General features: G+C 36.5%; 1 protein-coding gene across 4 annotated transcripts in view; it reads right to left on the bottom strand.

Annotated features, from left to right (window-relative positions):
• MACC1 (MET transcriptional regulator MACC1) overlaps positions 1 to 24695 on the bottom strand; it is a 75180-nt gene that overhangs the window by 3306 nt on the left and 47179 nt on the right. For 2 of the 4 annotated variants that reach the window (XM_081345090.1, XM_081345088.1), the window contains 3 exons: positions 10306 to 10413; positions 5338 to 7385; positions 2098 to 2286 (listed from right to left, as the gene is read on the bottom strand). In XM_081345090.1, the coding sequence (XP_081201216.1) occupies positions 2098 to 2286; positions 5338 to 7385; positions 10306 to 10405 (2337 nt within the window). In that variant the 5' untranslated portion in view covers positions 10406 to 10413. Of the gene's footprint in view, positions 1 to 2097; positions 2287 to 5337; positions 7386 to 10305; positions 10414 to 19096; positions 19257 to 24695 lie in introns of those variants that run through there. The other 2 variants (XM_081345091.1, XM_081345089.1) reach the window with 2 other exon arrangements.

The following is a 24695-nucleotide window of genomic DNA, read 5'->3' as shown; positions in this document are numbered from 1 at the left end:
CATATACACATCTGGACCTCTGTGCAGAAATTCATAAAACACAATCAACTATCTTGCTTTTATGGTAAATTCAAGTCAGTTATCTAACCATGTTATTTACAACATAGAACATAGCTTAAAATATGTACTCACAATAAGCTAAATATGTGAGAGAATATACTCAGACATAGGCAGGCCTGGAAATACAATGGCCCCACCCTAAAAAGGGCTTTGGGCATCAAAGTGGTGTTTTGATTTGGACCCAGAAATATAGGAATAACCAGTACAAATAAGACAGGAAACCCAAACTGGGAGTTAGAGAATCCTGTCAGCATCTCTATTTCTAGTGACTAAAGTCAGCAAGTATATTCTGCACTCATTGCAACTTTAAAACAAGAACAACATAACACAATCTAAATCAAAACACAATGTGGCAGGATGCAGGGTGTGCTACCCATTGTACATTGTGTATCATGCACAATTCCTGGCAGTTGCTGCAGCACAGATCACCATAATAAAGCTATCTTGCAATTTTGCTGATCCTTTATATTTTTATGCTTTATACAGCCTTTAAAAATTGTTATTACTTTAGATGAACTTCATTAAAAGTACAATAGATACAAAATAAAAATACTTCATACTTAATATACTAACAGCAGCTCTAACTATTTGACAGAATAATGGTTTATTGGTAACTACAATTACCAAAGGTATGAAATTATTATCAGTGGAAAGTGGGTAGACTGTACACATAATAACTTCATGCATTCTTAAAGTTAACCATAATGCTTTTACATATTGATTCAAATAACAGATATTAGGCAGATATTACACTGCAGAAACTGACAGCTTAAAATTCAGTCATGTACAAATACATATTTAATATGAGAGTCCAGTCTTAATATGGATACAAGCAAACCAGGAACTGAAAATAACATTCTTATTTATGCATATTACAATTCAAAGTATAGCTGTCACCGACGCTTTAATTTCCCTCACAGAACAAAGGATTGATACAATATTTATATGCCACCTTAACTCTATGATTCTACAAAAAGATTTATTACAGTAAAAGTTTGAATGCCAAGAATCATCTTAAATTTATACTAAAACTGAAGAAATTTAAGAATTTCTAAAATATAGAAAACTATTAAGAGAAAATACAATACACTATATTCTAAGAAGTAAATGAGACTTTACATGGAGGGAAAAGAAGAAAAACAATTGGTTATCAAAACTAAAAATAGTCCTATTCTCAAAATTTAACCAATGTTACTTAAATCATCCATTTCATCAGCCACCTAGGATTTGTATAGGTTAGGTCAATTAAAGGAATCAGGGTATGAACAATCATATATTTAAAAAGTATTAAAACTCTCTTGTCTGTTTGTAACCTTCAATTAGCCCACAGTACATCATAGTGCTATACTATTGAGTCAAGGTACCTCAAATTCATTAACTTAAAGAATATGTACAAAATCCAGAACACGTTAGTCCTGTGTAACTGAAATTTCAAGAATCTTCCACAACACTTTTAATCATAAATTTGTGGCTGCTACAGTTCCACCGCAGTTAACTGCAGTCACATGATCATGATTTCCGATACTCCCTGCCAGCTTCCCACAAATAAGGTCAATGGGGAAGTCAGAAGGAAGTCACTTTGACCTCTACTGCTTTTTTGCCCTCTTATGGTCTTTCTATTTATCTCTTTAGATAGAGAAATATCTCTGAAAGAATGACCCAACAGGTTATGGATTGCCTAGTAATTTCTAAAGTAAAAATTCAGGAGAATTTGATAGGTGTTTAAGATTGAAGAAAAATAATTTGAAAAAAGGTTATATTCACTGTATACAGAATATATTCTCTTGTCTCTATCAAGAGTACTAGATAGCTTTTATCTCTTTTCAACATTTTCTTATTTAACTATAGGTATTGTTAATAGTGAGACCAAAAACTTATTGTATTGTACATACTGTAATAAAGGGATGAAGGAAAATTGCAAATTTATCATGGAAAGTTGATTTCCTCTTTTAAATTTCTCTTACAATGTCAATTTTCAGTTTAATAGATTGTACCTTTTGTAGCCTATGAATACAAGATAAATATTGTGAGACTTACCTCTGGAGCAACTTCTCCATTTTTGCCATGATGGGGAGTTTCATAAGCATCAATCTGATGTTTTGTAAGTCGTGCTAATTTTTCTGCCAATTCTCTCCAGCTCTTCCCAAGTTTTACTGCTGCAGTAAAAATAACTGTATCCTGAGTAATACGGGCTACTAAGCCTTGACAGTCTAGCTTTAAAAGTGCCTGCAAGCACAAATGTGATGGTTATGATTCCAAACAATTTTTAATAACAAATAATTATAGTACAATTATAACATAACCATTGGAAGCAATATCTTTTTACAGTCATTTTCCCCATGCTATTTATGAATCTGGGGTTTTTTTTAAAATAGAAAAGTGGTCTCAAGACTGAAAACAATTGTTCTGAGATTTTAGACAGTAGAAATATTAGGGTTATACATTATGTTGGAATATTCTTATTCTGACTGAAATTTACCCTGATGCATTATGGCTTGCTTAGCTGCAAGGATGGTGGAGCAGTGGGCTAATGCCTCCTTAAGTAACACCAGCTGCCTGCAATTAGTGCAGGTTCGAGTCCCACCAGGCTCAAGGTTGACTCAGCCTTCCATCCTTCCGAGGTAGGTAAAATGAGGACCCAGATTGTTGGGGGCAATTAAGCTGACTTTGTAATAATGCTGCTTGGGGTGTGTGTGAAAGCCCTAACAAGCAGGCATATACATAGAATGAAGGCTACTGCTAAGCTTGTAAGCCGCCCTGAGTCTTCGGAGAAGGGCGGGATATAAATGGAATTTAAATAAATAAATAAATAAATAAATAAATAAATAAATAAATAAATAAATAAATAAATAAATAAAAGAATAGCATAAAAATCAAATAACCGGGCATCTCTCTCTCCCTCCATCCCTGTCTCTCTCTCTCTCTCTCTCAGAAAGGACTATAACCATAAGACTGTGACTTAAAAGTTACATGACAGCTATCCTAATATTTAGTTTTTTTCCATATTCTCTTTTAAGGCTGCTTAATGTCTTACTTTAATGCCTTTGACTGAGTAAGGTAAGTAAAAGCTTGAGGAAGTAAACAATTCGAAGGTTCTTAAAAATATCATCTATTATTAGCAGAAACTGAATATTTTTATATAAGAAATATGCAGGACAGAGAAAGTGTCATGGATCTCCAGCAAATATGAATATTATTTCCAAAATATTTCTGCATAATGGCAATGCACTTTCTGGACGTATGGGAAAGCCCCAAACCAAGTGATTTCCAACATTATTACTCCATAACAGAAAATAATAGCACTGTTAGTTACCTAGGCCTCACTCACACATTATGATTCATTAAAATACATTTATCCAGAAATGTTCAGGGAACTGTGTACCCTATGTCCCTTTTTTCCCTTCAACTATAATTCTACAAGGTAGACTGAGCAGAAAACAAGACCAAAGAAGTTTAAAGTAATAAAGTGAGGTCATGTGGCTACAGGTGGACTTCAGTCTGAATCTCTCCTCTCCCAGTCCAACACCTTGACCATTATATTAAATTGACTCAGCTACGTATCTTGTTTGGTTCCTACTGACCTCGAGATTGGGTAAACAGATGGGGGAAACTTATTGTGTTGCTTGCATCTAAAATCCCTAGCCTGTCCTCCAAACAAAATTGGATACCATGGTTTATGCTCCATGTCACATCTTGTTTGACACCATGTATCTTGGCTTATATGCCATGACTGTGTTCTGCTTATCCATTCTTGAACCTTGCCAACTATGAAATGAAAACATTTCCAATGATATTTATTACAAATGTAGTCCTATTTTACAATACTGCCATTTTAAAAACAAATATGATTTGGCTTGATTGTTCATCTATCTAATTAAAAGGATGACATATTCTTAAAGAATAAACATTATAAAAAAGAGACAGAATCCTTTTCCTGTAAGCAACTGCTTATAACTGTAGAGAAATAATGAGAATTCCTTAGGTATCCCTTGACAATGAGAAAAGCCATGTTTGTTATTTTTAAGCTATATGGCTTTTGTAACTTTGCTAACAAGCACTGTGACACAGAAACAAGAAAAGGGTTTTTTATTCCTATTGTAAAACTTGGCACTCTTCATTTCTTCTTCTTACCTTCCTGATTTTTTCCCTTTTCTTTCTTATAGCTACAAAATATTTATTAGTGATATTACAGAACCCCTATTTTTAATGATACATGTAATTCTAATATCTGTAAATCTAATTATATTAAAATCTGGGAACGGCACAAGACATGCAGAAATTTGCCTGATTATAATTAAAATAGATTTAAATAAAGGAGAAAACAGAAAAGTATACATTTTTGAAAGAAAGTATCTGCTGAGTGATGATGGTGATGATGATAGTATTGCTAAATACTTTAATCTTATATTTCTTCACATAATTGAAAGCAAAACTATCCTATAACATGTACTATGTTCAGATGAGAAACAGACAAAATCCTCCCATTTATGCTCCAAGACATTTTTAACTATCAAATTCCATAAAATTCAACAAGCATAGAAAGTCTCAGGGGCAAAACAAAGTTGTAGTTGGTGGAATGAAATGGGTAATTGACTTATTTGATTTATTTGCAATACTTGTATGGCCACCATTTTAAGAAACACAACTCTGGATGTTTGATAACAGATACATAAAACCAAACATTATGGAAACTATAAAAGCAAAAAATGTAGGCAAAACCAAATTTCCTTGACCTTGCCAACACCACCATCTTCCAGTGAACATGACTTCAAAATATATTGAAGTGTGAATTCAGTACCTGCCTGTAAGTCCTTATAATAGCTATCTTTTCCTGATTGTGTAATGCAGCTGCTTTAAGCCACTGCAAAAAGGTGCTACAATCACCATCTGATACTATATACTCATTATCATTACTTGATTAGCAGGAAGTCCAATTTGATTTAATACTGGATGTGAATTGTGTGTTGGAGAAAAGGGGGGTTAAAAAGACAAGAGTTTAAAAATACTAGTATTTTCACATTCAGCTTCGTTTAAACAATTTCATTATAATCCAAACAAACCTATAAACACAGATGGTGAAAATGAAGTACCAAGCCAGATTATTTTAAGTTGCATTCCAGCTGCTGCTTACCCAATCTTTCAAATTTAAAACCATCATTGCTATCAACTCACAAGCTATGAGCTAAAATAGGAAGGCCAATATCATAACAAGTCACATTAAAGACTTATGTCTTATTTGCTTCTCCTCATCCGACAGCCCATCCCAGCAGTACTTACCACAGAGAGTTCATATAGGAATCGTCTTGTGCTTCTATGAGTATGGCAAATTTCTTTAAGTTTCTTCATAATATATGCTACTTTTTCAGACTCTTTTTCAATTTGTAATGCATTTAAATCATAACGGGAAAAATCTGAAAATTGAAGAGCATCAGCCAAAGCTTTCCAATCATTTAAGTTCTCTGATACTGTGGATAAGATTGATGAATAGATATAAGTCATTTTTTTAAAAGGTAATGCAATTTGTTCAAGGACGCTACTGGTCATGATTTCACTATCCTCAACATCAATAGTTTGGTTTTCAGTTATCACTTTGATATTTTTGCAGTGTACAAGGCCAATTTTTCTTCTAAGTACTCCTACATACCATTCCTTAATTTTTGTTTGTCCAATGGCTTTGACCTTATCTTCTCCAAGTATTCCTATTGTATCGCCTTTAAAATATTCTAGTAAATAGTCAATTTTATTTTGACGTAACACTGTTTTGAGTGCTGTACCATAGTGGGTAATATTTAAAACCTTGTCTTGAAAGATAGGATATTTTATGGTGGGCAACAATAATAATGGTGCAGATTTTATTTCTTTGCGTTTTTCAATTCGGTTTGGCTTGTTAGTTATTCCTATTAATAACTTAGGAGGTGGTTCAGGTGTTGTAATGTAAAACTGGCATGCCAGTTTATTTTCTGGGACTTTGATTTGAACACGGAAGACAAAAATATGTATTTTCCTATTGCAGATTATAGAAAATGGAAAATGACGGTGAATTACTCCACCACCTCCTTTCAATTTTTCTTCTTTGATTTCTTTCCTTTGTTCTTCTTCCTTCACTTCAAAATCTGGGTCACAGGAGACAACAGAAATGCTGAGGTCTTGTGGTTTCTCCAGTACAAATGTGTCTTTCCCCCATAGCTGGAAAATAACTGGAGGCAAGCTCTTTCCTCCCCTTTTAATGTCACATACTGTTAGTTTCTCAGGAACATAGTTGTGATCAAACAAAGCAAACACAACAGTGAAAGACGGATGGATATGTTTTGGTCCATAAATCCCAACTGAAAGTTTTCTGTGGATATATTCCCAAACACTTACAAGAGAATTAACTGTATTTGTTTGAGCTACAACAACAATATACATCGAGTGACTAAGATCTGTTAGTTTCACTTGTACAGTATCTTTATAAATGTAACAATTGGGTATTTTTTCAAATGACCCTTCCTTATTGCAACTACACAGACAAACAATTTCAGTCATTACCTGACTAAAAGGATCCTTTTTTATTTCAGCTGCAATTTTCATCTCTAGTAAAATAGCTTCAGTAGTATTAAGGTTGCTCAAGGTAAGTTCAATCAAAGGGGTCAAGGTGGTTGAAAAGTCATCATTAAGTGATGGTGGAGAATCAAGGATTGCCTGCAGGCCAACTTCTTGGAATTCTCCAAGTGCCACATGACCTTCAGGGAAATGAACAGCAATATCTGAGTCGGGAAGCTGCACTGAACCACCTTCATAATTCACTTTGCAGAATATATGGGTTTCTATAGTTTGGGTCTGTGCCCATCCAGGACCCTGATTTATCACATTCAAATCCAGACAAGATCGGGCCAATTGTCGTTGATTCAACCAAGCTGTCTTATAGGCCTCGCGTTGATTCTGAAATGCTTCGCTTTCTGGAGGTAGGATATAATTGGTTGGTTCTGTATTAGAAAATTCACATCTTACATCTATAATATCTAAAAGATCTGAAACACTCCTAGATTTTGCAGATCTTTTTGAAGGTTTGCGACAAAAGAGATATTCAATATTTAATTCATCTCCTGATGAAGCAGCAGAATCCCTACCATTTGAATCTCTAAAAAATAAATCTGGATCTTCTTTCAGGATAGATACCCGGGTATTATTTTTTTCTTTGTTGCATGATTGAGCTATGTCATCTAAAAATGGATTAGATGCTGACATTTCCTTCCAAAACGGATTTGTTTTAAACCCACCAGGGGTATCTTGATTAAATTCTCCAGTCCAGTGTGATTTAAGATGCAATTCATTTTCCTTATTGTCTGTTTTGGGGAATCAGAAAGAGAAATATAAATTCTCATCTCAATTTATTTAAATAAACCTAGAATAAAGTGAAAGAAAACAATATACATTTATCCACCTAACTCATTTTAACTAGAAATTTCTGTGTCCATCTGGAAAATTATGATTTACTTTAGATTCTATTTAAATTTTAAATACAAAAACACTAAATGTAATGTTACCATTGATCAGCAGTTATTTTGAAAGAACTTACTACTCCCAAACTGACTGTGAAATAGCAATTGAGCAAGTATAGAATGTAGTTCTACATTTTCTTAGGAGTAAGATCCCCCAGAATACAATTTGACTTAATCAGAATAAATGTTTAACATTTTTAGAATATAATTGTTATCTTCTTCAAATAAGATTAGGCTTCAAGTTTCTTCAGTGGTCAATGAGACAATCTATGTATACTGATGGATGTTATCTATCCTGGTGCCTAACAGTTTCTCTGATTAGGTTCCACTGAGCAAAGCTCTAGGTATAAAAATGCACTGTTGAAGCCCTTGGGATATATACTAGACATGGTGAGATAACACTAATAATACCAGCCCATAATTTCACTCTTGTTTTTTATAGCCATGTGTCTGTCATAAACTGCTATGTCCTGTAAGAGATACGACAGGGCATAACTTGAATTTAGTTTTTGTCTTGGGATTTCTGCAGGAGGTTTATAAATACCATAAACCTCCTCCTGGCACAGAAATAATGGAAGTGCTAGCAGAGCAAGACTTGCCATGGGCTGATTGTTGTTGTTGTTAGTTGCGAAGTCGTGTCCGACCCATTGCGACCCTATGGACAATGTTCCTCCAGGCCTTCCTGTCATCTACCATCTTCTGGAGTCCATCTAAGCTCACGCCCACTGCTTCAGTGACTCCATCCAGCCACCTCATTCTCTGTCGTCCCCTTCTTCTATTGCCCTCAACCTTTCCCAGCATTAGGCTCTTCACCAGTGAGTCCTTCCTTCTCATTAGGTGGCCAAAGTATTTGAGTTTTAGCTTCAGGATCTGGCCTTCTAAAGAGCAGTCAGGGTTGATCTCCTCTAGGACTGACCGGTTTGATCGCCTTGCAGTCCAAGGGACTCGCAGGAGTCTTCTCCAGCACCATAGTTCAAAGGCTTCAATTCTTTGGCGCTCAGCCTTTCTTACGGTCCAGCTTTCACTGCCATACATTGCAACTGGGAAGACCATAGTCTTGACTATACGCACTTTTGTTGACAGGGTGATGTCTCTGCTTTTTAGTGTGCTGTCTAGATTTGCCAATGGGCTGATTAGGCATGCAGTATTCCTCACAACTGTACATACTGACTGGCTTCATGGAATGATTCCAAAGTTTGAAATTATAAAACCAAAATGAGGAGTGGTTGAACTTGCCACTTTTATCACCCTATTTGTAATCTTATATCTTTATCTTGACTGTCTCAATAGCAGCTGCCTGAAGACTAGCTCTGGCAAATAGATTGAATAAGAGATCACAGGTAGCCTTCAGCTTATGACTGGTTACTTAATAACCAGAGTTATAACAGACTTGCCCTCTCAAACCTACTTATGACCCTGTTGTCCCAAAAGTACTTTTCCCAAAAAGCAACTGGATTTATTTGTTTTTTTTTCTTTGAAAATGTTTTCAGAGAGAGAGAGAAAGAGGAAGGAAGGAAGGAAGGAAGGAAGGAAGGAAGGAAGGAAGGAAGGAAGAAAGAAAGAAAGAAAGAAAGAAAGAAAGAAAGAAAGAAAGAAAGAAAGAAAGGAAGAAAGAAAGAAAGAAAGAAAGAAAGAAAGAAAGAAAGAAAGAAAAGGAAAGTCCACTTGTCCTTTTGGAAAAAGCACCTTGGAACAACCATGATCTGGATGATTGAGGATCTCCATTGATACTTATGATCTTGTTCTAAAGCTTTGACATCTGCACACATTCCCATGGTCACAGGACCACATTTTGGATGCTTGGTTAATTTTTATGGTTGGTTGCAGCATTCTGCTGTCACATGAACATAATTTACGACATTTTTTGCTAGTTTCTAGCAATAAAAAAAATCCACAGGAATACATTGCTTTGCTTAATGACCATGACATTCACTTAATAACCATGGTGTTTGCTTAATAACTGCTGCAAATAAAAATCATGAAACTGTATCTGATCACATGGATTCCTCAATTTCTGGACCCCATTAGTCATATACTGACGGCTACCTGTACTCCTAATATGAATACGAGATTACTGAAAGTATAAGGGTTTACAGGAATAATAGAAATAAAAAAATCCAAAAGATAACGGCAATCCCCTTTGTCTACTGCCACAAAATCTACATACATCTACCCATGAAATCACCAGAAAGTGAGATGAACGTATAGGAGTTTTTATCATTTTTTAAAATACTAAATAATAATACTTTTTATTTTTATCATTTTAATACTAAAAGCCCCCAACTATTACAATTGCTGATTATTCATTCTGATCATCCTTCTCTGTACATTTATTCTCTAAATACTGTTAACAAATTTTATTTGTTTATATATATATTTTTTTAAAAAAACATCAATTATATTAGCCTCTCTTCATTATAGTCAAAAGATTCATGCTGAAGAGGCAGCCATTTTTATTCTTCCAAAATTCTCATTCGTACTGAAAAATCTAGATAAAACATCAATTTTACCACCATTACTACTTCTATAGAATATCTCCAGAATAGGATATACAGAAAACCAAACCATTATTTCTGGGAATATGATAAATACTTTTCCCTAAAACCACATTAAAAAAAAAGCAATGGCTGCAGTGGTGGAACAAAATCACATATAAGGAGTTCCATAATTTTCTATTTTCTTTGATAGCAGAATATTTTTTCTTTTTAAAATTCAACAGCAGATTACATTTTCTGTCCAAGTACTAGAGCTGTCAGTTATGTACCTATCCAATCATTTCTTGTGAGACTTCCACCATCCAAGTCAACCAAAGATCCTTCTGATTTGCTCCATGAAAATTCCTTTAAATGACAGGAAACAGACATTTTTCTTCCTAGAAAATTTAAGATAAATTTGTAAACAAATGGAGAAATACTTAAAGCTGCAAACATCATTTAAGATGTGGCATGGGAATCAGTATCTAAAGAATTGTTCAGGCATATGTGTCCACATAGGTCTTCAAACAAACCACCTTCTATATTAAGGCAATCTTTTCTGTCTACATGTAATACTAACATATTGCATATGGTCTATTCTAATAGGCTATATGTTCTTCTGGTTTAAATGTTCAAAATTCTGTTGATGTGAAAAAGCAAAGCTAGTTGTAGATAAGATAGACAAAAAATTATAACAATGAAAAAACAACTTTTCTTTTTACAGTAAACAAAACAGCAGTAGATAACCTATCTCTTCAGATAGGTTGCAATACAGTTTTTAACTATAGTTTGCTATATTGTCTAAAAGATGATAAAAGTTGAAATTCAAAATACCTGGATACTATTAATTTGCCTTTTATGTGCAACTATTATATAGTTACTACAGAGGAAATTCAAAGAAAAGTAGTGAAAATTATAAAACTATAATGATATACATCATTATATAATGGAATTTAATAGGATTTATTTTATGGGTATTCACAGAATTGCTCAAAGCTAAGAACAGATGTGTAACTATAAATTGAAACTCCATATGGAGTTATGTTAGATTAATTGACAAAAATAAAAAATTTGGATTCAAATCTTCCCTTAAGCATGGAAGTTAATAGATTTCTCCTATCTCTAACCCGATATCCAGATGACATTTGTATATCTACAAATTCTTTGACAAACTCTGACTACCTAGTACCTCGAAGTCCCATAAGTCCAAAAGGTTTCACAGAAAATAACATGTCTGATAACTACAATCTTGCTTTCTGCTCTATGGGCATTTGGGGATTGGCCAATTATTTTGTAAGGGTCCATAAAATACTCTCAAAATTCCAAATTTGTCCCCCAGTGAAAAATAAGTCAGTGACATCTGAAATTCTTATATACTAAAGAATATTAGTTTATTACATTAATATAGACTGTATTGAAATTTTTAGGAAGGTTTGAAAATTAATAATGTGCTATTAACTATGTAAATTTAGTAAGATCATTTTTGTTTCTTCAATATAAAACTACCTTTAATTAATTTAATGGCCATGAACAAAATATAATTTTCTGACTACAGTATTAGCTTATCTTATAAAAAAAATGCTATTGGCAAGTAAGTCTTCTAATGACTTTGTTTTAGAGCCAGGACTACTTGGCTGATTTTATACCTTTATCATCAAATGTGTTTGATGTAGCCACAGTATGAAGTATTCACCATATCTCATAAAAAACACTCTTCCTTCAATAAAGAATTGGGCCTATATTTTTTACTGCTAAAGCACTATTAATCTTAAAAAAATAAAATCTGCCTTCCATTGATAAGAGAGGAGGTGCAGATACTTCTTCAGTTAATACCTGCTGTGCTTTCACCACAGCAGGTGGCAACATCTTCCTGATATTATTTGAAGCTAAATAGGCCTTATGATGGCTCCCAGACAGGGAAACCCAAAAAATCCCAGAAGATGGCAATAGCAAACCACTAATGTATTTCTCAACCCCTTTAACCAAAGAGTATGATTTAGGAAGCAAGATTCACATGGACTTTTAACTGGTTTTAAAGTCCAGTATTAGAGATTAAAAATCAGAATCTTGACAATAGACAATGTTCTTTATTAATTACATCATTAAGGGGGGGGTACTGTGAAACTTTTCAATGTCTTTTTCCCAATTTAGTTTTATGAAAAGCTAAAAATCTTTTTTTAAAGTCTGTATAGATAGTCCTCAACTTCATTCAGTGACTGTCCGAAGTTACAACGGCGCTGGAAAAAGTGAATTATGACCTGTTTTCACACTTAGGGCCGTTGCAATATCCCCATGGTATTGTGATCAAAATTCAACTGCTTGGCAACTAACTCATAATTATGATGGTTGCAATGTTCCACAATCACTTTTGCAACTTTCTGACAAAGTCAATGGGGAAGATAGATTCACTTAATGACATATTACTAACAGCTGCAGTGATTAACTTAACATGTGTGGCAAGAAAGGTCATAAAAGGGGCAAAATTCACTTAATAATTGCCTTGCTCAAGAACAGAAATCTGGGGCTCAATTGTGATCATAAATCAAGGACTACCTGTAACAACCTCTTCCATCTGCTAATGTATCCTTCCTCAGTTTTAACCCGCTCACTTCTGTCACTGGGAGCCCAGCTCTGCTAAAATAAGACTTTCCCTTGTAATTTGACCTCATTCTCTACACCTTTATATCTGCTTCTGATTGGAGACCAGAAGAAATGAAAGCAAATCATTTAATAAATTATTTTCTAAAACTCAATATGATGAACCATAGGTGGATAACAAAACTGAATCAGAATAATATTCAGTGCGTTATTGCTGAACTGAAAATATACCGACTAAAAAAAGTTTCTTCTATTCATTTCTAAATCACAATTAAAGAGTAGTAGTAATTGCTACAAAAAGCTACTTATTAGATTTCCAATAATAGAGAATAGTGGGTTCTCTGTATGGAGAAAACAAAAGCACAGTTGAGCAATATTCAGCCTGATTGCCATGATTTAAAATAGGGAGGGTAAAGAAGGAGCAAAGACAGCACACAGCTGTTAAATAATGCAAATTTTGCACACATTTTAAAAAGTCTCTGAAATTCTGTAAGAAAAAAAGACAGCATTTCTAGAATAGGGATATAACAACATAAAACACATGCTGTTTGTATACAATGTGTAATGTCATAAATGTAGTAAGCAAATGCCTCTAAAATATTTGTTGGAAGTTTGATAATATATTTATCTGAACATAAATAATTTCAATGTCAGATTAAATGAATAAATGTAGACTTAAAAAAACATTCATAAAAAGGCTTATTGATGTCTAAACCATGGAGTCCAAACTTTTGGTTTGCCTGGGCCTCACTGAATGAAGAGGAACTGTCTTGGGCTGCTTATGAAATATAGGTATAATGTAGTTAATGTATATAAAATCACATAATAATGTTAATGTTTACATGTGCTGCAATAGTAGCTGTCCAGGGATGCAAGACCAGGCTGGACATACCTATTCTAAGAGAGCTATTAGCCATTTAGCTAAGAAGCCACCACAAACCCTTTCTATTGTTGACTTCCTACTCCAAGACAGCCATTTCCACATCAGATCAAAGGTTGTTTTTTAAAAAAGGATTAAAGTCCAAAAGGATGCATAACATGCTTGATAAAATGCCTTCAATTGATATTATGTAGCACACAGAAAAATCAAGTCATTTGAAGTAAAACTATACATGAAATTACTGTGTATATTATCAACACCACAAAACTGATGTGAATTCCAAACTCTCTTATTTATCATTCTTTGATTCACTTAATTTTAATTCTCTTCTATTGGATAGAATGGGAGAGAAATTTTATTGATTTAACTTTATTCTCTTGGAATATCTCTGGAAACATTTTTTTTAAGTTTGCTTCCTGAAAAACCTTTAGAGATTATGATAGATTCCTTTTAATTGATCACAAATATGATTTCAGAATGTCATACACATATAGGAACCTTAAGAAATATGACTTTCACTTTTAATGAATATAATGTATTCAATCAAATTATGTTTCTAACACTGTGTGAGTTCAACAGAGCCAAAAGTGATTTGCCACCTATTTTCATTTGTACTCAGTGTCCAACGTATCTCACTGCAGTGTCCAAGCAATAGGGGTCCTAATACTGTTTTTACCATTATGGCAATGTCCTGGTGAAACGGATTGCACCTAAACTTTCGGGAAAGAAGTCTAAGTGTGGATGCAGTAAATGAATCTTCAGTTACATGTTGTACTTGTAGGCTGCAAGAAGCTTGTCAACCAGTTGAATGGAATTGGTGCTCTGAAGATGCCAAGAAAACTTTCAATGAAACCCATTGCTTTCCAGGCAATTTTCTCTGGCCCCACTAACACAGAGGTCCCCAACCTTTTGGGTACCAGGGACTGGTTACATGGAGAGAGGTTTTTCCACGGACAGGAGGGGCATGGTTTTGTGTGCTGCCTGCATCCTGTGGATGAGGCTTTTCTTGTTTGTGCGGACCGGTTCCTGATATGCCGTGGCCCGGTACTGGTCCACAGACCGGGGGTTGGGGACCCCAGCACTAACAGATCTTCAAACTGCTTGTCATTGAAGACCCATCTAATCTGTGGATTAACAGAAATCCCTTCCTTGATCTTAACATTAGTTATTCTTGGAAACATTTGTCTCAAATAACAAAAAAATTCACCTTCCTTGTCCGTTGCTTTCACAAAATTTGCCATTAGTACAAATTTTATGTGAAGCAAAATTAAAAATATCTATTAGTCCAAAAAGTAGTTCATGTTTTTCTATCCTGGAATCAACTTCTTTTTAATGTAATGTGATGGTCTTACAAGGCTTTCCCATTCACTTATGTAAAACAGTAGCTGGTATATCCGAGCTGCATTCGAAGCAGCAGAGCCCCTACTTTTGGATCTCCACAGATATTTCAATTGTACTTGGTATATTGGATATGCTTCAGTAAGAGTTCCATATTTCTTTCATGGGTGCAGCAGGTAATATTATTGTGTAATAACTGAAGATTTCTATAAAATGGTATGTGATACATTACATTACAGGCTACATTTGTAATTAGCAAACAAAAATCAATAAGATACAACCAAAAATGTTCAGAAAACAAAATCTTTTTGTCCTATTCCCCTTTACACTGATGTAATACCAAAGCCAAATGATTTAGCTAATTCATATATTTGCAAGGAATTGAGCAACAGGCTTTATAAATGCCTTTTGTATTTAAATTGTGACTGTCACATAGTTTTTACAACTATTTCAAGTACTGAATTTTAATAACTCCTGAGAGCAATGACAGGATATTGGCCAATTTAACATTTAAATGGTTTTCATCAGGAAATTTCCAAGTACCTATTTTCGGTCACCTGGTGCTATTAAATATAAATTGTCTATTTAAAACACTTAGTTGCTTTAACATTTTTTCTTTTAAAAAACCTCAACTCTAATTATATTTCAGACATTTTTTAAAGAGCAAAATAGTGTTATATCTAAGCATTATGGCCTGAAGCAATGCCAAGAATATAAAACATTTTTAAAACAGTTCAATTTGTTCCTACCACAGGCTTTATCACAGATATGCAAAATTCCACAAGGCACAACAAAAGAAAGTAAATATCACCAACATACCACTGATAAAACTGGAAGAAGCTACGGGGGGGGGGGGGGGCTGAATAAGGCTAAAAAGCAAGTGATAAAAGAAAGTGAATAGCTAGAAATATAAAATCTGACCAAATAATTTTGGGATTGAAAATAAAATGTATTCAAAAATTCTATACATTTGGAACACCTTTTATTGCTCTACAATGATCATGGAAGAAATGAATACTGTTGATTTAGAGCAGGGCTTTTCAACCAGTGGTACGCATACCACCGATGGTACTTTGGCACCTGGCCGGTGGTACACAACCATCCTGACAAGTGGAGCAGGGGAGAATGAACTGAAGTGGCGGCAGTGTTGCAGAAGCCTGAGGGAGAAAGAACTGGAGTTGCAGCGCTCTCAGGGCTCAGAAGTAGCCCCAGGATTGGTGCACATGGCTACAAGCTGATTGTCGCTTCGGCAGGGCTATGGGAGCTGGGCAGAATCCCCAGGATCAGCGCCGGGCTTCAGCTGATTTGCGCTTCCAGAAGCTGGAGGTGCACTGAAAAGGAGGAGGAGTGGGGAGAGAGGAGAGGATCTAAAAGAAGATTTTGGTGGGAAAGGACAAGCGAGGAGCTGCCCCTGCTCCCTGGGCATGTGCACAGGACGCAAGTGCTGACCGCTCAAAAAGAAAAGAGTTCCCCCAGGGCACCAGCACTCCGCGCTCTCCGCCTCCTGTATGCATCGCCAGGGGGCGGGGCAGAGGCGGTGATGTATTATATGTAATTAACAACACTGTTTAAAGTAAGGAACACGTGTCAGCTCCTTTTGACAGCTGACAGCCGCACACACGGTTTCAGTTGACAGCTCCACACGCGGCTAAAGTTGACAGCTGAGTTGACAGCTGCACACATGGTCCGCACGGATTGGGTAGAGCTAGAATGGCGGGAAGTATTCGAGGGCAGGGATTGGCTAGCCTCCAGCTGGCATCCCTATATAAGGGGGAGATTGTCCCCTACTTGTTCGTTCCTGTGAGGCAAATAAAAGAGCTGTTTTGAGCCGAAGCCTGCTGTCCTCCTTCTTATCGGAACCCGCCGCGAACAACACAGGTGGGGTGGCCCCTCACTGGCTCCAGGGCTGCTCGTGGATCTAAGATTGACTGTGTTCTGGCTTTGATGGCCCCCACCAGGTTGTAAATCAGTGCCAGGCCTGTCACCAGCACCTCCATGGCCCATTCGCTGACCTAGCCTCATAGCCACACAGTCCCTTTCATCGGGACTGGCCCCCACCTGTGTGGGATAGCTACAGTCGGCGGCAGCATGGCTACCGGCAGCGCCGGCAATCTCTCCCCCTTCTGCCATCCCTTCCTGAGCACGTAGGAAGGAAGAAGGAAGGAAGGAAGGAAGGAAGGAAGGTTCAATCCTGGATCCATTGGGCTCAAAGGAGAAAGCAATTTTATGTTCTGTTTTGTCAGTCAGGACTTTGTTGGCAATCCAAGTTAACATTGGTATTCTTGAATTGTGAGCTCTTAGGAAAGTATCCCCTCATTGTGTGTTGCAAACAGCCTTTTCCAGTGGGGAAAACAGGAAAAAGCCAAGTGGGAGAAAATATTTTTCTTTGCTATATTTCCAGTATGAATTAGAGGGTCACTACAGAAGAGTCCTTTTAAGGATTATGTATTAATAAAAAACCCAACTAACTTACCTCTGTTCCTAAATGCTAAAGCTGTTGCACATAAAAACAGAGGAGCTCTGATCAACTATCACAGCCCCCATTTTCAGTTTTGCTATACTGTTGTGTGTGGATGCCTCCACTAAATGCAAGCACGGGATAAACTGGACCTGGTTTGTTTTCAGTCTTTTAAGTGGCCACAAACTACTGGCAAAAGTGGAATTTGATCACAAGGCAGGAAAGCATTAAGAAATGTTTCCCCTTTTCCATTTGAGCCTCCAAGAAGGGGCAGGAAAGGAGAAAGGGAAAGAGGAATTTTTTTCCCCCATCAAGTTGAATATGCATTGACAAGAAAAAAATTACAGGAATATTGTTGCTATTGATCAATTTAATAGGGCTACTCGCTCCTAAAAATTCTGGGTAGTTTATAATATTCAGTTATGCAATTAAAAACTGAGATTTCTTTGAACATTTCTAGAACTTTCATAAACACCACCTTGTTTATCAAATGGTATATTATTTTAAATAGAAAACTGTAGAATCTTTCAGGAAAACTTACCTGGTTTTTTTATGTACATCCACTTCATTATTATTCATTAATAAATGCATTCACCTTTAAGAAGCCAAAATGCTAGCTGTCTTTGCTAGACAGCTATTTCTCTGGCCATTATCTAAAGCTTCCTGCATTGAGGAATACAAATACATTTAGCAATATAAATTAATTTACTTGATTAATATGTTTTCTAACCAATTAATTCATCTTCATTCAATTGAAACGCTTATTATTGTTTAGATAAAAAATATTTATTTTACCTACTTCCTGCACAGAATGTTATAGGCCATAATGACTTATTACGATATGCAGCTCTATTTGTATAGCTGAAAGATACAGTTGAATATTACATTTTTTTCAAGTGAGAACCACATGACTTAAGCGTTATTTGCCCTGGGCTCATAATCAGGATACTATAATGTGGTGTTTAGTTTGAAAAAACTAAGTAAGTCATAAACCTGTTAGCCATGGATAAGCAAATACTACTACAGTTTAATAACTATACAAAATCTGATTTACAGAAACAAAAGTACAGTTGCAAATGGAATAGACGCCCACCAAGTAAAAACGTCCTTTTTATATTTATAACTCACTTTCGCTTCCCAAAAACTCAGAACGGCGGATATTGTTCTCCCCGCCCCCGCCCATGTGATCCTCACATAACAAGAGAGTTTGGCCGAGAATTGCCAACTAGTTCAGCCCCCTAGTGAACTTCATGACAAGGTAGCAACTAGGATTTATGCGACTACGAAGAAATCAGTTCGTTTCCACCGTCCAAGCTAAAACTTTATTATTTATCCTTGCAAGCAAGAGAAATTACTTTCTTTATGCTCTAGATGGGCATCCACTGCACGATCCGCAAGAATATAGCACAAATTGGAACGAGAAAATAAGCTCCTGAATGTGTCGTGCATAATTTTAAGATGAGCTCTACAAAACAAAGAAAAAGAACTCCTTCACTCGCCTGGATGAGAATTTCAAATTTGAGTGCAACCATAAACTCTACCGTAGTATCTCCTGTTAAATGCTGGTAACTTCACAAACTCTTAGCGAATAAACAGAGCAAGGCTTAACACACAAATCTTTACAGTAGAAACTAGGGTGGAATAACATGATTGGACACATGCTCGAGGAACGACGGGAGCTGTGAGTTGTTTCCCAAAAGCCAAACTCAGACTTGGGCACTCATCCCGTGACACAATACTCCGTTTACATCCATCTTAGCTATTTCTCATTTAACATTTGAAACGTGAAATTTAAACAAAATCATACCTTTATCTTCCCCCAAACCTGCAGCGATTAATTATCCTGAAATATAATCTTAGAAATTTAAGGGTGATTCAGGATTCTTGATAATCCCGCGTAGGTTTCCTAAATGTGGAATCGATTACCTTCCTAATCAGAAGCAACAGCTCGTCTAGTGGCGGCAACGCCTTCTGGAAAACTGAGTCCTACTACTATTTCGAGCGACCAATGAAGCAAGCGTTTCGGACAGCTTGAACTACACAACCCATAAACCCATTCTCTTCACCTGAGGTTTCAAATGAAACTAGGAGAACTGGTTTGATTACTAGAGTTTCACCTTGAACCGGAAAGAGAGACGGGGAGAGAATAGTTCAGTTTACATTTTGTTTTCTGTGAAGTTTGTTTAGTTTAGCCAGGCTTTATCTCAATAAGTATTTAACTACGTATGTATTCTGGTATATAAAAAAGCCAGGGAATGTGGAAGTTAATATCTGCTATTACAGAATCTAGATTTCAAAAAACGTATTAAATATAGAAAAATAAGGTAAGATCTTATTTTTCAAATTACTTTAGAAACTGAACTGCCAGCAAGCAGGCAAATTGGACCAACAGCAGTAGAAGATAATATTAAAAGGCAATTAAAGATCTTGTCAATCTCACTGATTTATTGAAGTGGCTGGGAGAGTAATGCAGGAACAGGAACTTTGCTCTGTTTGCATCATTCCTTTATTTTAAATTAAATTGCAGTTTAACAGGATTTTCCCCAGGTAGCTCTAGATCAAGGGTGTCAAACTGCCGCCTGCGAGCCAGACATGTCATCTGGAGGTCCACGTCCACCCCATTGCCGGCAATGGCAAAACCATCCCGATACGTTGCATGATGTCACCTGATGTCACAAGTTTCACATGTCTGCTCTAAATCAACTTGCTTCTAGGCAGAGCAACATTAAGTTTTTGGAAGGCTGTACACATATTTATTTTTGTAAGCCCTATTGTATAACAATCGAGATATACAGCATTATAAGGTTATTCCTTGGACCTATATTATTCAGTAAGTCACAGTATTTATTTATTTTATTTATTTATTATATTTTTATACCGCCCTTCTCCTGAAGGACTCAGGGCGGTGTACAGGGCAATAAATATGAAAACAGAATACAAAAGTTAAAAAACAATTAAATATAATGCCCAAATTTAAAATTTAAAACAATAATTAAAAACATATTAAAACCCCAACTGTAGTCCAAGTCTGTCAAACTCGCAACATCACGTGACATGTCACAACAGTGACTTTTTCTCCGTTGCTGGCAATGGGGTGAGCACGGTTTTGGCATGATGCATCCGGCCCATGGGCTGGCAGTTTGACACCCCTGCTGTAGTCAGACACATAATAAGGACTAGCATATTCAACATCTTCATCAATGATTTGGATGAGGGGGTAGATGGGGAACTCATCAAATTTGCAGACACTAGGCTGGCAGGAATAGCCAATCCTCCAGAAGATAGGCTTAAGATACATGAGGAGCTGGACAGACTTGAACATTGGGCACTATCTAACAAAACAAAATTCAATGGTGAAAAAAGTAAGGTTCTACATTAGAAAAACCAAATGCACAGGTACAGTATAGGTACTACCTTGCTCAGCAGTAGTAACTATGAGAGGGTCTCGGAGTCCTAGTGGACAATCACTTAAATATGAGCCAGCAGTGTGCTGCAGCTGTGTTAATAGAGGGGTAGAATCAAGATCATGTGAAGTGTTAATACCACTTTATGATGCTTTGGTAAGGCTACGCTTGGAATACTGCATCCAGTTTTGGTCACCACGATGTAAAAAAGATGTTGAGACTCTAGAAAAAATACAGAGAAGAGCAACAAAGATGATTAGGGGACTGGAGGCTGAAACATATAAAGAACGGTTGCTGGAATTGGGTATGTCTAGTAAATGAAGAAGGGACGCGGTGGCTCAGTGGGTTAGGACGCTGAGCTTGTCGATCAGAAGGTCAGCAGTTTGGCGGATTGAATCCCGAGTGCCGAGTAACAGAGTGAGCGCCTGTTACTCGTCCCAGCTTCTGCCAACCTAGCAGTTCGAAAGCACGTAAAAACGCAAGTAGAAAAATAGGGACCACTACGGTGGGAAGGTAACAGCGTTCCGTGCGCCTTTGGCGTCTCCAGCCTCCAGAAGTAGTGAATACTCCAACACTGGAAGTTTTTAAGAAGAGACCAGACTACCATTTGTCTGAAATGGTATATGGAGGTTGGACTAAGATAGAAGATCACCAAGGTCCCTTCCAAATTGATGATGATGATGATGATGCTTTGGTGTCATGATGCCTATCACTTGTGCCCATTGCTTTCCCATTTCTCAAACCTACATGTTCATTATATGCTAGCATAACAGTTACAACTAAAATAGTCTTTCTGTTGAAGTGCTGAGTTGGTAATATGCAGCCTTGGAAGTTGATATGGGATTATTATTCTATTAGTTTTAAATGATTTCTGACATTAAGTATTACACTGGCTCCTTAATGGAAGTTTAGATTAGAATTCTAATTAAATTGAACTACATTAAAGTAATAGATTTTTGTCATAGTATTTTTCTGCAAATGTTGATCTATTGGTTGTGACTAATTATAATTATATTAATAATGCCAAATAACTTTTGATTTCTGATTTCTGACACAGTTCCTCTATGACTAAAATCACTAGCCCAGCACAATGCTATAGTAGGCACCACATTTACATCTTGACAAACTGTGTCAAACTATGCTATCTTTTCTTGGCAAAGATAAATTGTAAAATTGTATTTAAGAATATTAGTTATATATTAAGTATAACTATATTATACATTTTAAGTGTTTCTGGGATTTAGTCACAGCAAAGTTGCCTTATGTCGTTTCTTTAAATCAAAGGGTTTATATTTCTATATGTTTACCTAAACAAGAGATTCATTAAATTATTTATAACAATAGTGTGCAAAAAGTAATAATTAAAAGGGGGAATGATAACACCTATTACTATTAGGCCTTGGAATGGAATCTGCTCATATCATGAACAAGAGTTACTTAAAGAGATGTGAAAGAGCGTGTGATTAATCAGCATAAGAACTGTCTAATCATAAGCTTCTTCTGAATCATAACGCTGCATGAATAACCAATTCTGTAACCTTCAAATTCACAATCTCTTAGCATTATTATCATTGGGAATGTTAGAAAACAAGCTGGATCGTACCCAGACTGCCAGTGCCTAATTAGAATGGTTCTGTAAACCTGATGAGACATTATTACACTAAAGTTTTAAAAAGCTTTTCATATAGGAGGACAGAAATTTTTCTGAGTTTTTAAGCTTCTAGACCAGGGCTGTCAAACTCAATTTCATTGAGGGCCACATCAGCATTGTGGTTGCCCTCAAGGGGCTGGGTGGGTACGGCCAGGGTGGGTGTGGCCTACTGGGTGGGCGTGGCTAGAGTGCGTATGGCCTACTGGGTGGGCATGGCCAGCTCTACATCATTCACATCAAGGGTGCCTATGGGGGCCTGGGCAGGAGTGGGAGAGATCTGAGGGTCTCTGGCAGAAGGAGGGTCTCTGGGCCAGGGCCAAGGCAGTGGGGGCCGTTCCCTCACTGTTTCCAGGATGGCTTCGCGGGCCACATGAAACCACTTCGCGGGCCGGATCCGGCCCCCGGGCCTTGTGTTTGACATGTCTGTTCTAGACAGTTAAATTTAAGAGCACAGAAGCCACAGTAATAAAAACTTCCAAACATGCTTTTCAACCATGGGATGTGAGGAATTCTTATGAATCAGTAACTGCAAAAAGAGCAGGAAGAACATTGCAATAAATGGACAATCCTCTCAAGAACGGCATGCAGGAAGTGTAGTCTCCAAGGATTAGTATAGAAGCTGATGAGTCAAATTTTGTTGTTAAATGACCTGGAACAGTGAGGTAACTAAATTTTCAAAGCAATAAAGTTTCAAAGCAATAAAGATAAAAATGGATAGCAGAAGGATCTCTTCAGAAAAATGGTAAACATTCTTAAATGTGGAATGCCTGGTGCTCTCTGACCTTGTTTTTTTTTTTTTTTGCATACATTTCATCACCCAACTTTACCAGTTGGATAATGAAACATCTATATGCAAACAACTATATTCAGCGAATACCAAGAACTCCCCACTTCAACCTAGAGCTACATAATTTTTTATTATAGCTTGTTGTATATGAAGGAAAAAATATGTACATTGTGCAAAAAATCCTAAGTTTACATAAATTTATGATGTCTAACAAGGGAATAAGTAATTTAGGTTGTTGTGGATATATGAATCAAAGTAATCTAGGTGGCTGGCAACTCTGAAGATAATGGTAAAGATCCTGCTTATCTCCTTAGTTCAGAAGAGATCAGTCAAGTGCTGCCATCTGCTGATACAACAAGTTTTTTTACTGTGATAACCGCATCGAATTCCCTCTGACCTGGATTATGTTTGAAAGATTATTTCTAAAATAAGGCCACAAGTAGGAGCTGTTGTTGCAAGGAAACTCTCCTTTTATAATTGTATTTGAAACAGTGTGATCTTTGAGACATGTACCTGATGCAAATTATTATTGAAATCAATATGACATACTTGAAAGTAAAAATCTACAGGAGTATGGCAATCCCCTAATTTAAAAATCACTTTGTAATAAAACTTTGATATAGAGATAATACCACTCTTATGGCAGAAAGTGAAGAGGAACTAAAGAGCCTCTTGTTACAGTGCAAAACTTGGGTTGAAACTTAACATTAAGAAAACCAAGATCATGGCATCCGGCCCTCTCAATTCCTGGCAAATAGATGGGGAAGAAATGGAGGTAGTGACAGATTTTATTTTCCTGGGCTCCAAGATCACCGCAGATGGGGAATGCATCCATGAAATTAAAAGATGCTTGCTCCTGGGGAGGAAAGCCATGGCAAATCTAGACAGCACACTAAAAAGCAGAGACATCACCCTGCCAACAAAAGTGTATAGAGTCAAGGCTATGGTCTTCCCAGTTGCAATGTATGGCTGTGAAAGTTGGACATAAAAAAGGCTGAGCGCCAAAGAATTGAGGCCTTTGAATTGTGGTGCTGGAGAAAACTCTTGCAAGTCCCTTGGACTGCAAGGCGATCAAACCAGTCAGTCCTAGAGGAGATCAACCCTGACTACTCTTTAGAAGGCCAGATCCTGAAGTTGAAACTCAAATACTTTGGCCATCTAATGAGAAGGAAGGACTCACTGGAGAAGAACCTAATGCTGGGAGAGATTGAGGGCAATAGAAGAAAGGGATGACAGAGAATGAGGTAGCTGGATGGAGTCACTGAAGCAGTAGGCGTGAACCTAAATGGACTCCAGAAGATGGTAGAGGACAGGAAGGCCTGGAGGAACGTTGTCCATGGGGTCGCGATGGGTCGGACACGACTTTGCAACTAACAACAACAAATAAAACTTTGTGGGAAAGTAGCCATGTTATCTGGTACATAATAATCAGTAGTTATCTGGCTGAGCTTTTCAAATAAAGTAATATGTTTTATTAAGAAGCATAAGCTACTTATTCTGAAAATGATGGTGTTATGTACTGGGCTCTATCACTCAGTTTCCTGATCTTCAGCATTCTTTTCGC

The sequence above is a fragment of the Vipera berus genome, assembly GCF_964194415.1.
Source record: "Vipera berus genome assembly, chromosome: Z".
Lineage (NCBI taxonomy): Eukaryota > Metazoa > Chordata > Lepidosauria > Squamata > Viperidae > Vipera > Vipera berus.
The sequence above is the reverse complement of the archived record's forward strand: the minus strand, read 5'-3'. Positions and strand labels throughout refer to the sequence as shown.